Consider the following 15,023-nt stretch of genomic DNA (forward strand, 5'->3'; position numbering starts at 1 on the left):
CGAGTTAAACTTTTATGGATCAAATTTCATTTCTTTATTGCATTTGATGAAATTCATAGTACTGTGAATTAAGATTCTGCTAATTAAGAAATCTACCAAGTTTTCGTAGTTATTATTATTAGGTTGGTAGGAAGTTAATGTCGATTTTTAAACTTTATCTTTCAAATCGCGTATCTCGACTCAGAATGAACTTTATGAATCAAAATAAGATCCATTACAATCTATACATTTTTGCCAACGAGAAATCAGAGTTTTAATTCCAATTTCGTAAAACTCTGGTGTTCTAGAATTCAGAATTTCTTCGAACGCATTTTCAGCAGCTGCTTGGTAAAAAAATTTGTCTCACCTGAATAACGGAAAGTTGTTTAATTTTCAAGTATGTTTTAGTGTTAAATTTTCAAGTAAGTTTGGTCTGACGCATTTTCTTGTATCTCCAAATCAAGCGATTTATTCAGGTGATGTGTTTATAACGCCCTACCCTGTATACTGCAATATTTGCAAGCGTCTACATTTGTAGAACACTTTGGCATATAGCTTCAAACTATTGTCGTTAGATGACAGTTCCATTTATTTCAGTATAAAACACTTGAAGCGAATTTCGTGACAATTAATCCACCTGCAAGATCGTTCACGCCCCTGTGCGGAACGCACTCCATTTCCTTTCCATAAGATATACAAATTAACCAGTGTAAAAGGTGCCAATCTGGCGAACTTAAACCGGAAAGTCGGGACCCAGAACATAAAGACCTTAGAGCGATACAGTAAATGTTTACACCTCGCCTCCGAGTTAATTGTACGGTAGCTGTAGTTCGAGAATACCTTGGGTTGGTAGTCGACGATAAACTCTTGTTACTGTACACATCGATAAAACATACACCACTGGACAAAATTACAAGGCACTTTAGACGAAGTGAGTTCTAAAATGATTGGCACAGGAATATCATCCAAAAAAGAAAGTTAGTCAACTAAAGATTTTTCAAAAGTATCTTTAATACCTTGTCGTTTACAATATATACTTTACACTCCAAGCTAACTAAATAAATATAAAAGAATAATAATATTTATAATATTTATAATAATAATAATATTTACTGCTTGTCAGTATTTTGTAGAAAACCTTTCTGCTAAAATGTTGAGTGTGAAAGAAAAAACAACATTGCGGCATTAATTTCTCTTATGGCGGCTCTGATGTTATCTTTTAAGGCTGGAATACTTTCTGGTGTATTGGTGTACACTTGACTTTTCAAATAACCCTTTAGGAAAAATTACAACGGTGTTAAGTCGGGAGATCTCGCTGGCCAATTCACATCACCATTTCGTGAAATTACACGTCCAGGAAACTTCGTGCGTAATAACGCTATAGTTTCTCGCGTTGTATGGCTCGTAACACCACGTTGTTGCAGATAAACATCAGATATGTCAATTCCATTAAGTTGAGGTCACAAAATGTCGGGTTTCTTTTGCCGAACGTTTATTCCCATAATAAGTTTTAATGATTGCAATACATTGTTTAATACGTTTTAATACATTTTAAGTCATTGTTCCCAGGAAAGCGGTGGCACAGTTACATTTGCATATGTCTCAATTTAAGATATGTATATGAAATTCTACCTGAAGAGAAAAGGGCACTCTATAGTTATTACCATTCAAAATACTAAAGCCCCTTTGGAAGACTCTATATAATAGCTATTCTCTTGCAAAGTGTAGCTTATGTTTGAGACTGACTCGTGATGTTTACGTTTGGGCCAAAATCTTCATTACGAGTCAGACTCATTAAAGTACGGGAAGGGATTAAGTGTACACATTCGCATAAGAACATCTATAATCTATAATCTTCCATCTCAGCAAATGTTTATTATAATTTCTGTCAGTATCGCAGATCTGTCTCTTGCGTATATGATGCATTGAGTATAAACTTTTTTTGTCTATAAACAGTACGTTCCTACATGTTTGTGTACAGTTACAATTAGTGTGCTCCTGAGCAATTGCTTTTCGAATACAGTAGACTCAGTAGGCTCCTGTACAACGCGATCAAAAAATTATTTACAAAGACTACCTGTATGCATTGTCTGTAACAGTAAGAGTCCAGTCTCCTTGAAAAATTTGTGTTGTCATATGATATTATTTTTTGTTAATGGCAGTCTTTTCTGAAGCATTTTGTGTTTAACATTTGCAAATGATTGCAAATCATAATAATATTTCATAATAATAATAATATTAACATAATAATATTTCTGCATGACTTGCAGTTGACGTGCTGGGAAAATATTATTGAACGCAGGTAGAAATATTGCTCGTACGATGTGTTATCAAAAGGAACCCAGACCCCATCACTTTCCTATGCGCTCGTGCGTCAGTCTGCCAATCGAGCTGTGAATATGTTAACTCGTATACCACAAGCAATTTAGTAAAAGCGGTATCGTATGGCTATGGAATTTAACAAGACACTTGAAATTTGAAAAATGGGCAAACGTAAAGTTTTATCTCCAGTTGCAAAAATTTATCATAGATGTCTCCAAAATATTTTAGTGCGTCTATTGATTGTAATTTCTTTTCATTTACAAAAATGAAATTAGTACTCAAAGAACGAAATCTCGCCAATGTAGAAGTTCGCGTTGAATCACAACTGACGTTTGACGTAGTTGGGAAAAATGCTTTTCAGAAGGCATTTGAGGCATCGCAAAACCGCTAGAATCATTATAACAACACGGTAGAGGACTATTTCGAAACGGATGGTAGCCAATGTAGATTGGCTGATTAATAAGACATAGATATAAAATCCAGTCCTATTTCTTTCTGATAAATCCTTTTAGAATCGTAACATTTCGATGGCTCAAAGCATAGCAGCTAGTTTTACTTTACAAGTTTAATTTTTTTGTACACTCTTAACAACATAAAATTTAATAGTTAGTGTTACTACTGTTACAAAAGTTTACACAGAGATACTGGTTTTAATGTTACTGAAATCTGAAAATCTGATTTTCATGGGGAAAAACACAAGAGACTCTATATACTTCAACTAACTAATCTCTTTTTGTAACATTAAGTAATAATAGGTAGAAAAAATAGGAAAAATTTTATTTAGATCGCAGTTTATTACCATTTAGTTCAGATATTGATATATTTCATGTGTTAACCAAAGAAAACTTGTTATATGTACACATATTTTTTATTATCTAGAGAGGAAGATTTATTATTTATAAAAAATCGTCGTACAATTGCTATTTTTTGTAAGCCCTGACGTGATGCAGAGTCCTGAAATCCTGTTCACAACTAAATTTTACTGGAGTCGCGAATTCTCGTGCAGTTCCAGCTACATATACAGTTTTAACAAGCAAATGTGAAATATTCCTCGTAACGTGGTGATGACAGTTGAAGCTGGCGACTGTTAACCACTTTTATCCCTGCTACCGCCCTCAGTTTCCTTTATATGTCTCGTCTCGTTTACGTATTATTTTTTAAAATAACTTATTTTAAAAATATTTCACAGACCTATAAAGAAAGCTAATTTTATGGTAGGTATATTTTCATAAATGAAAATCGAATCATTCAATAATGCTCTTGTTACGTCTTTTCGTAGTGGATCGTTTAATATCGCAGGAAAAGGAACTCTGACTTGTAGGACAAAGAATGGTTATTACTCAAAGATCTGTTAATATATAAGCATATTATCAAAAATAATGTTTTAAATTTGCAGTAATGAGAGTGTGTGTGTGTGTGTGCCTATGTGATTTACATTTAAGTATTTGTATGTGTGTTAATTACATAATGTGTGTGTGTGTGTTAATTATTCGACGCTTGCCTCTAATAGAACAACATATATAATTAGACATTAATTTCGTCTTTACGGTTTAAAGAGAGTTTAATATTAATAGTTTTTAAGATGCTAGATCGTGCGGGGTTACGCACCGATCTAACAATTGCGGAGAAACTCGAATGCTGGTTCTAGTCCGCACCTCTCAGCGATTTATAATATTTAGCACGCTCTGCGGCTTCTAGTAGCCCTATTTATGCCAGCATTTTCCGTCATGTTTCCTCCTGTTTTGGCTCTTCTCCGAATTTTTCCCTCATCCCCTGTTTTTTCTTATGTTGTAATGACCACCTGCGCTTAGCCAGTTTTTCTGTTATTTACTCGCGGTGGCGAGCTCCTTCGCGGTGGGGACACCTCGTATATACGTTGCACGAAAAAACATTAGTAAATATTGGATCTTGTGTAAGCAACGTACAAGCAAACAAGGTATTCGTAACGTATGAATTTTTTCAATTATTTTTCGATTTATTTTAAAAGCTAAAGATCGTAGAGAAAATCTGACTATAGCCTGTTTTATATTACAACGCGAACATTATTTTCGATTGGAAAAATAAAATACTTCCGCAAGACGCGTGACGTCGTCAGTGATCCCCAACGTTCATGTAACGTACTCTTCAGCACAGTTCACTCAGCTCAAGTCAAGCGAAAACAAAGTTTGCGTTGTAGCTTACTTTGACAGTTTCTGTAGGAAAGGGGTCTTCTCTATCGCATAACGTAGTCAGGTTTTGTCCAGAACCCATAGCCTTTAAAATAAAGTGGGCAATCCGAGCAAATGGAGGGTAACACATTAACAACTGGTTTTAAACATTGTTTAACCATGTTTAACTGTTCACGATATTATAAAAATATATGTCATTCAATTTTCGAGAATCTACAGGAACTTTTCCTTCGTGAAACACTCGTCCTTATATTGAAGTTAAAACACTTACCCTAACGATACGTTTCTATTCATCGAAATGTTCAAACAGTAAATTGTTAACTTACTAATTAAAGAATTAGTATTCTAAGGGTTATTTATTTCCTCAAGTATACATATTGAGATCTTGTTAAGAAACTATGAAATGAATTTCTGGTTTTTTTGTTATGTCTTGTATTGAAAATAGAAAGTTGTGGATTTTGCAAAACTCTGACGAAGCGATGACTTGAACGAAGAAAGGACAGTGCGAATTTTGCAAAGTCACAATATATTTGACTTTTTAATTTTTGCATATTAGTAATTCAATATACACACATTCTTATGATATCTAGTAAATCAAGTTAATGTAATTCGAAAAAAGTCTACAATATTAGATTCACGGACACAGTTTAAAGAGTGTAGTACTTATATTAACGTACCTTTAGGATATAAAGAATTAACTATACCGTTTTGTGAGTCAACCGTTGAAACCGAGACATACTCATCCAAGCTCTCTCTCTCTCTCTCTCGCATAAAATATTCATAGTAAATCAATTCCCTCGAATAATAACGTTTGGTGCCTACTTTGAACAATGACAGTATTTAATAAATCATTATAATTTCGGAGATATACGGTTGATTGTTATTGTTTTGTTACGAAACTTATTATACCGTATTTTAGTAAAGACTACGTTGCACAATATCTGAAATGGGACAAACGTTACATTAATTAAATGCTAGCAAAAAGGACATATAATTCACCGTTTCAATATAAATGAATGTAATCAAATTTGGTTTCCCGCGTCCCTCTCTTGTCGCAGAGAGTTTGAAAAGTGCCCACATTTCCGGTACATATGTACATAGTAGTTCAGAGAATAGAGAATAACAGTGAGAATAGAGCATGCCACTGATTCTTTGTTTCATTCAATGTATTTGCTATCCTATGGTGCTTAATTGTAGTTTAATTAAAATCCGAGCACGCCGCCCGTGGGAAAGTTTCAGAAGTTAATCCCTGGCAGAGTCGGCGATACTTTCATATTAGCAAGGCATCCCCCACGCCGCGCCCCGCCATGGCGCACACCGTTCCGCGGCCGCTGAAATAAAACGAGTTAATTACATTATGGCACCAACGTGCCGCATCGCGACGCACATTCTCCCCGGTTTAACCAGCCGAATATCGTACACTTGCGACTTTGTCATACAAAATGCTAAATTATTTCCGCCTTTTACAAGCTTTTAAACTGTATGACGCACAAGACGACTCTCCAATGCTTTAAAAAATTCATTTATCTTAACCTCTGATTGTCTTCACAGAGATTAAAAGTCTGTGACAAACCGACTTGTTCAGAACTAATTTTACATATTTGTTAACGTCTTTAGATGTTACAGAACAGTATTTCACTCTTAGAAAGATTGTAAATAAATAGTACATTTATGGCACAAATGGCCATTTTTGTCATTCCCCGCTTGGAATATCGTTTCCAAAAAATTCGCAGTGTATAAAAAGTGATATGGTCTTCCGTACTAGGGGTAAATCTACACCTCTGGATCGGTGGAGATTTGTAAAACAAAGTTGCCGCAAAATTGTTTACAACAAAGAAAATGGTTGTTAAAGTTTTCTTTTACATCAACACCTTCTACTCATCGAGAAGAGAAAAAGTTTGAAAGGAAGCGTACGTCGCAAACAAATAGTTATTGAGAAATAAGCTGTTAAAGTTTTTGCAAAATTTGATTGTGTAGAATTATACGTATAGACAAAAGCCTACTACTACAGTCCAGCTAGCCGTGTCGATGAGACAGAACATAATCGTGTGCGTGCCACGAGCAAACGAAATTTAAAGGGACATTCGCCACTAGGCCGTGGTACCTCGTTCTGACCAAACGTAAACAACACGAGCGTGACCCGTGGTACTTCGTTCGGACCAAATATAAATAACATGAGCCTGGCTCGTGGTACTTCATTTGGAACAAACGTAAACAACACCAGTCAGACCTGTGGTTCAGTTGGTCTCGATATTTTCTTACTTTCCTTGCGCCGAAATATACATGTCATAAGACGCATACATTTTATGCAAGTTCGAGCACACGGCTAAACAGATAAATGGCTCGACGCGTAACCGATCTTCTTGTTTATAGTGGCCCGAACAATAGGGAGTTAACGGGTAGGACAAGGGGTAAATTTTGAAGTTGCAAAATATGAAAGAAAAACTTATGTCCTTTGTTATAAATAAGAATACTAATCCTACATCGCACAAATAAAACACAATTACTTCGTTATATTTATGCTGGTTTATTATAATTTCTATCGTGTCGATAATACATAATTATTGATTTGTTAGATGGAAGGCTGTTCGGCTTCAGTAACTTATTTTCCACAGTAAAGTTGTCCAAGTTCTTAATCTTCGTGAAAGGAAGGTACTTTTAAAGTAAAATACATTAACAATACTTGTAAGGTACGTTTAACAGCAACTCGGATATAATATTCGTGACTACCACCGACTCCTAGCACTGAAAATTACAAGATTGTGACCAGAGTTAACAAAATCAATTAGCAAACTTATTTAATTAGGAAAGTTTATTTATCCGTTATTCGAGTTTGAACATGTTTTTGATTAATTAGAACACAAGCATTGCGGTACAGGAAAATTTCATTTTTCACGATGATTTTCGGAGCGCGATAATCTTTATTGTAAAGTAGTTTTCATTACTTTTTTCATATTAAATACCAGCTGGCAATAATTTGCCAACATAATCACGGTTTATATGACTTTTTTTAATTACTACTCTTTCAGTTTACTGGTATCAGGAAAACTTATATAGCTGCGTCTAACGTCACTTTTTATAACTTTCCCACAACTTCCGAAATAAAATCGTTTAGTTTTAATAACAACTTTTTCAATTACTTTCTTAATTTGAAGGAACGCAAGCATCCTACTAGAAGAAACTTAATTTTGAAAGGAACGCGAAATAAAATTTAGAATTTTCGATTATCGCACAATCAGTTTATTCAGCATTGGTCAACCGGAGCTATTATTTGAGCAGTAGGACATAACAAAAGCAGTGTAGAAGGACGAAGATAAGCATCAATAATAGCATGTATAATGCATGTGTGATAGAAGTATAATAGAATGACACTAAATAACATTTCGCCAAGTACCTTACGGCACTCCTTTAAATATAACAGTTGGTAAAGAATTCATCAGTGTTATCGATTTTAGTTTCCCTGATTTTATTCAATTGGTCTCATTTAGTTTCTGCTCTCCGAGAAAGGCGTGCACAGAGCCCGTTACAAGAAGAAATTATTTGTACAAAGCTATGTTACGATTTCATTTCGACTTTTCTTGAAGATGCTGGAGAGCTAATTTCCATATCAACGAATTTAAGCATTCATTGTTATGTTGAGTGTAATAGAAAAGCATTACTGAACAGTTCATGAGGTAAAAAGTTCTCGTAACTGAATTGAATAATTTAAAAAATTTCATTTGGAAGTAAGTAATGTTCAGATAGCGGTCAGATTAATTTTCAACGAACGCGCGTTCAACTTCAAACTTTTGTAACTCTCATAATTTTCAAGAAGTCCCGAAAATTTTACTACATTTGTTTTCTACGATAGTCGTAGAAAGTTAATATGTAAAAAGATTGATTTAAGATTCATTAGTGAAAGAATGTTCATTCGATTAATTTGATTTTTGCCGGTTATGTTTAATATTATGAGATCTTTCAAAACCTACAAAACTTTTTTCTCAATATTAACAATTTGTCTCAATTTTTTAAGTTAAATGTTTATCAATTTTGACTCGAGTTTTAAAAAATGCACCACAAAGTATCTCTCTGATTTTTTGCACACTATTTACGTTAGGACACATTAAACTTTAAGTAGCAATCGATCTTATTTGCTCGATTGGTAGCTGATTGGTAGACTGCTGGTCCACCAAATTCTTACATAAGGCAACCAAATAATTCCATACACCATACAATAATTATTATTCTGCTCAATGACTAAATTTCGTGAAAATCATATTTAATAGAAATCCAGAGGATTATGCACTTTTTTGTGGTGGAATATATTAATAGGAAAATACGATGTTCTGTGTTGTGATTTAATCAATATTCAAATGATGCGTGTGCACAGATCTTCGTTAGAGTCCGTTTCAATAACAATGTGTACATTTTCGGCACTGTTTACTTACCTCCCTTCCCTGTCGCTAGTCTTCGTAAGGATCACTGCAGGATTGTTGAATATTTATTCTCATAACACTCTGACATAAACTTGTATGATGTGTAACATTAGTGATCACTGCTTTCAGAGTCGAATTCACGCTGCTGGATTCTAATAGGAGTAGATATAGAAATCTATCAATTGATCTTATGGGAGTTTAAAACTCTCGCAAAATGATGAGAATCTGCTGAAAAATTGATGGTTGAAATAAAATTATATGATTGCACGTAGTGTTCAGTAATATTCGATAGTAAGTCTTCGAATGACTATCAATACAAGCAGTTTTTGCGGAATAACACCGATTGTTTGTGATTGTGAAACATTTGACTTTATAATAAAACCTATATTACTGTAAACTTTCTGTTTGATTTTCACTTTACTTAATGTGGAAAGAGTTTCTAAAGCGTTAATGCGCCGTAAATAAAATTTTAACAAGAATGTAATGGCGCTGAAATACGGATAAAGACTTATTACCATACTTCCGTTGCTTGTCATCTAGCAGAGTGGCTCGATATAATTGTGCGCATGCACTGACCCAACCAGTGGGTTTAAAAAGGCAGAAACCTGTGCAAGCTGCATCGCTCGAAAACAGACCTGAACCAAGTGACCTTTTTCCCTACTTTTTAGTATGAACATATAAATGGATTCCTTAACTTTTCATTTATATTCGCGCTACTCATATCACAACAATAAACCTATACAGTTCAACGCAAGCAACTGATTGAATAATAGGTCTGTTCCAAGTGAAGCTAGGAATTATTCCATGTACCATGATTTTCGCACACAAAATTCAGTAAATTTTCAAATACAGTACTCACTCCCAACAGTTCGGCATACGGGGCTGTAGGGGAATATTTTCTACGAAATAAAGTTCCCCTACCAGTAAACAACAAAGTTGCCATCTTAGTGACTAGTTGCCTCTCCCAACAGTTTGCGAGGCGTCCACGTGCACCAACGTAGTCACTTGCATTAATCGTTTAATATTTGTTTGCGACTATGTAATAGACAAAATGATGACATCAATTTTATATCAACATCTTACTGTATTTTAAATATGCAATCAATTAATAATTTGAATGAAAGTATGTATACCATAGTGAAAGGTGCGTACAGTCTGTCATAGTAATATTGGGACACTTTTAATAAGACGATGACTTTTTAAGTATCGGACAACATGAATTGGGTTTTTTTTTGAGAAGTTAGAACAATTAGTTTAGTACATGACATGATGAAAGAATTTTAAAGAAATTACAACAAGGTCGGAATTGCTGAGAAAATAATAAAAGTTGTTTTTTACAACTTTTTTAACGGTAATGATTCGAAATGCTTCAAATTTGATGATCTGCCTTGAAACGCATGATATGTATAATAAAGAAACGCGACAATGACAAAAATGTTCATGAAATGTGAGTACATCTTCCATGGACGCTCATTTCGCAAAAATTGATTAAACATAGCAATGTAGAATCATCAAACATACGAAATGTTCCCGTTCTGGCACATTGAGATTTTGGTTTTAAAAATGTGACTTCTATGTGCTAAAATTGTTGGGAGAGGCCTATGAAAACTAATTTTCATTTTCGAACTAAAATTCATACAGCTGCGAGTTCTGTCGAGCATATGAACCTACCGTTACTTCACAGGAATTAATTTGCATAATGTCTCAGAAATTCAGGATGATATTCACTTCAAACTTTAATTATGACTAAACTTTGAAATGAATTATTCGTGTTGGCGAGGCTATAGAATCTACGCATAATTACCGTAAAATGATTATTGTTTAATGCTGTTGTTTTATTATAATTTTTATAATCACATTTAATAAATAATATAACCTCATAAATATAATTAAGAGTTATGTATAGAAATAAAAATGTTATATTTTTCAGGCAATCTTATTTCCGCGTGATAAGAATTTGATTTGGTAATCTAATTTCTACGTCATTAACTTTGTAATCCTGTTTTTGCATAGAAGAGGATGCACAAATACCATAGCCTTTTATCTCTAGAACATATAAGAATAGTTTAAAATGTAAACAATTAACACACACATACATGGAAAATATTACAAAGTCGATTTCTCGGTCTTTATATCACGATTAATCCTTTTATTAAATCTCAACACAGGATAAGAGCGGAAAAATTGACACGATTCTGTGATCTCAGGAAGAGTTCGCGGAGAGAGATTTGTCCATCCCGCTCGACTACTTAAAAAAACACTGTACATACATACTACTCGAATCGCCCTTCTCGCGACGATGGTAATTATGTTTGTTTTGGAGCGCAACGCTCCCCGTCGGCTTCGCAGGCCTACCGGCCCCGGTACAATCATCATTTACTAACGCATAATTTACAACTAATGCCAATACAATAATTTAAAACTACAAGAAACACAAAGAACGCCATTCTGTCCGCAACACTTTTATTGTTTTTTATGATAAAAAGTAATGTGATAAAATACACAGTGAGATACAAACATTGATAAAATTAAAATACTAGTATAAATGAATTAAATGAATTAAATAAATTAAACAAATCAAATAAATTGTACCATATGTAAAGAAATGCAATTCAAATATTGTTCGTTTGATAGTAGCGTGTACTTTCTAAATTAGCATATCCACGTTATCGATGTTAGCATTATTATAAACACTACACACATTTCGATTTGGTGCTTTTTATTGCGTAATTTATTAATATGAAAAATATTTGATTTATGTCGGTATATTTGTAATAGTGATACGCTAAAGCATTGCTTGTTTAAATGATTTCCTTTCATGTAAATGAAGCAATATTTTGTGAGATGAAACATGTTCACTCTCAAGCGAATATTCATTTCAATAAGTAGGAGGACGTTTTATTCACTTCAATGCATTAGTTTTGTCAGCTGACGAACGTCATCAGGGTAATGTACAAGACAGATAAAGAACAAAGTGTTACAACCTGTTTCCTCTGAAATCACAGCAGATATCGACTTCAGTTTTTTTAATTAAACGAAGCAGGGGGGCTGATTAATCGATGTGCAACAGATTTTTCTAGGTCAGCTGTTAAGGGTATAAAGCTTCCTCCCAATTTTATAAAATGGAATGGCGTATTAACTTGTTTCATATGAAGCTTCGTTTCTGACATTCCCTTGACTGAATTTCTTTCTCTGTCTCTTGCATTTAATATCTTATACAAATTAATACACATTTAACACAGTTAAAACTTTCGCATTATCAGCTGTGCCTATCATGTAGGTACACGAACCAGATATTTCACTGTGATTGCAACCATCAGAAATTTGTTGACGCATAGATGCTGTCTCAGTAATACAACATCGACCCTAATGGACATGGCTTATACTTAAAAACCGCATGTACCTTCCATGATAACATCAAATACCTGGTTCTTCATTCTGAAAATACTGTAAAGAGATTTCGCTCTGATATGAAATGAAATAAAATTCAAGACTGCGTCGTTAAGTTTTCATGAAAACTGACACATTAGTATTAATTCAGTCATTAATTAATACAGCCAAATCCAATGATATATCTTACACAATTTAGTGTACGTTTCTGTATAAATATCAACACATTTTTAAATTCTCGAGAGTGCTTATGGTAGCAGCGGACATACAGTGCATACAAAAAGTATTAGAACACTTAACCTTAGCTATCACGTCATAGTATTGCAAAGACGTAGTTATATAAAAAAAAACATCGATGATCTTGAAATCTCGAAAAAACTTTGAGAAAACTTTGAGAAAAAATTATTCCCACCATAATGAGTGTCCCCTCGAACCAAATAATTTGTCCTTTTGACATTTCACGTAGCATAATAATAGCAAAGATATCGCCTTGTAACAGAGTTAGCGGGACACCGTGTATATCGCAAAATGAACTTTTCTTAACTTAGTGTAAGTACCTTGATAAGATCGGTTGGTAGTACTAGCTATGCGACAGATGTACACCCTGACCTCGGTGTCTAATGAAATCAATTAATCTTAACAGACAGAAGGGATTTGAATGCTACCCGGCGATAAGTTCCAACCCTACTCAAGCATGAATGAAACTGAATGTATTCATGATATCCGGTCATGTGTTTCAGATGACAGCAATGTCGAGGCAGCGGTACGCAAACCGCAGCAGCGGGAACAGATAAGGAAGGGAGGAGCCACGCATCGAGCAATCATGTGCACTGTCATGTGGCTCCTTCGTCTCCTAACGACTTGCTGCCTCGTTTATCTATCGGCATCCGACCTTCACACAGGTAGGTTCATCTTATATTTATAAAACCATCCGAGCTACTTCCAATGCCAATGCGAACGGTATGCATGATACCAATCTAATTACCCCCAAGTCTGTCTACAAAGAGTTATTTTTAACAAAAACCTTGTTTCATTCTCTGTTACACCCCGATACTGTACTTTACAATTTTCTGTCGACCATGTCGTCAATTGATTTATTTGCTGCCTCTTCGGTTTCAAAATGAACAAAACCATAACCTTTAGAAACACCGGATTCATCCTGAGCCACTTTGCAACTAAGTATGTTACCAAAAGCAGAGAACGTGTTCTGTCGACCATGTTAAAGATGTCAATAGTAGCAATAGTCACCTCTTTTGTGAAAATAAACGGAATAAATAAATTCAAATATAAAGTTATTATTAAGAAAAGAGAAATGCGTATATTAGCAATAATTTTCGGTATTTATTTACTTTAGCGATTTCTCATTTATTTTGATGACCTTGAAATATGTTATCAAGGTCATCATTCCGAACAGCTTTTTGCTACATACATATGTTATCGCCGATCAGCTTTAGTTTTTTAGATGCTCACAAGAAACTGTTAGGCTGGCTATAGCATACTCCGCCTTTTCCCAGTGGCCGAATGCGCCCTTTAGGTCAAGGGAGGGGCAGAATTTGCTGCAGTGGATGTCCGTAGTTTTTTGTAATTATTTCGAAAACCAAGGTCGAGCGGCGGTAACATATATATAGGAAAAAGTTGTTCGGAATTGTAGTAACCTTGACAACATATTTGAAACCATCGAAATCGGCGAGGAATCGCTAAAGTATGTAATTACCCAATTTTCTTGTGCTTTTCTCAAATATATGATTATTTTTGATAAACTGAGGACGCGACTTGATCTAAAATAATTATACAGTTATGATTATATCTAAAAAACGAAAATGTGAATGTTTTGACAAATGACGAAGAAATTGTATGTATCGTTTTTTATATTTACAACTATGTTTAGATAATAAAAGTTGCAGAAATTTAGTTCACACCTATGTAATGAATATCAGGTGTGCAAATTTTTTTTCAAGAGACATTATGTTGTATTCTTTCCACTAATCCTATCAAACTATAATCCTGATATGCATCCGGGGGGGGGGGCGCACACAGGAAAGAGATGGATTTTTAAGATTTCACTTTTAACGTTCGCTATTCCTTTTTAGGAGACGATACTATTCAACAGGGGAAGTACATAAATATATGTATCTGTACAGAGCATGAACGGAACTGAATAACATCAACACTGGGTCTCTCAGGGAGGAAACCAGTGACAAATAAAACCGATAAACTAGTATTCCCAATCCATCATTCACTATCGAAAAAAAATTTTGTAACATTTTTTGTTCCATCTCCATATGAACGACACTAATTCTTCAAATTCTCGCGATATGAATTTTATAAATTACAATATAAACTGAAAATAATGTGAAACTCGTATAAATTCATCCTAATAGGAAATACTTTAAAAGAAAGCCAATTTTTCGAAAAGAAGATTTCATTTTTTTTTCGTTCATAACGAAAACGCTTTTGGCAGAGCTTTTTACTTTACAGTGTCGTTCACTGTTGCCCTATTTAACTCTCTTTCAGCGAGTTCTGATTGCTTTCTTTGTCGCAACAGTTTCCTAATCCAATTCGTGAGCGTGAACATTTTAGTCGACAGTGGAAAATACATTTTGTCTTGTTTTTGCACTAGTGCGAAGAAAGACGATTCGTAAGGATGAAACTATGTTACGATCAATTCAATTCGTATTCTCTGCGGACGTGAATTTCTCAACTAGGTGTAGTGCTTTCCTAAAGTACAAAATGTTTGCCCGCTATAAAA

The 15,023-nt window shown here is 34.4% G+C and overlaps 1 protein-coding gene across 1 annotated transcript in view; it reads left to right on the top strand.

Moving 5' to 3' along the window:
- The window catches only part of LOC143354063 (zwei Ig domain protein zig-8), a 265,431-nt gene that overhangs the window by 126,261 nt on the left and 124,147 nt on the right, over positions 1 to 15,023 (top strand). Inside the window, exon 2 of the mRNA XM_076787797.1 lies at positions 13,015 to 13,176. Coding sequence (XP_076643912.1) covers positions 13,098 to 13,176 — 79 coding nt within the window. The 5' untranslated portion in view covers positions 13,015 to 13,097. The remainder of the gene's footprint in view (positions 1 to 13,014; positions 13,177 to 15,023) is intronic.

This window comes from Halictus rubicundus, chromosome 1 (assembly GCF_050948215.1).
Source record: "Halictus rubicundus isolate RS-2024b chromosome 1, iyHalRubi1_principal, whole genome shotgun sequence".
In the NCBI taxonomy this organism is placed as follows: Eukaryota; Metazoa; Arthropoda; class Insecta; order Hymenoptera; family Halictidae; genus Halictus; species Halictus rubicundus.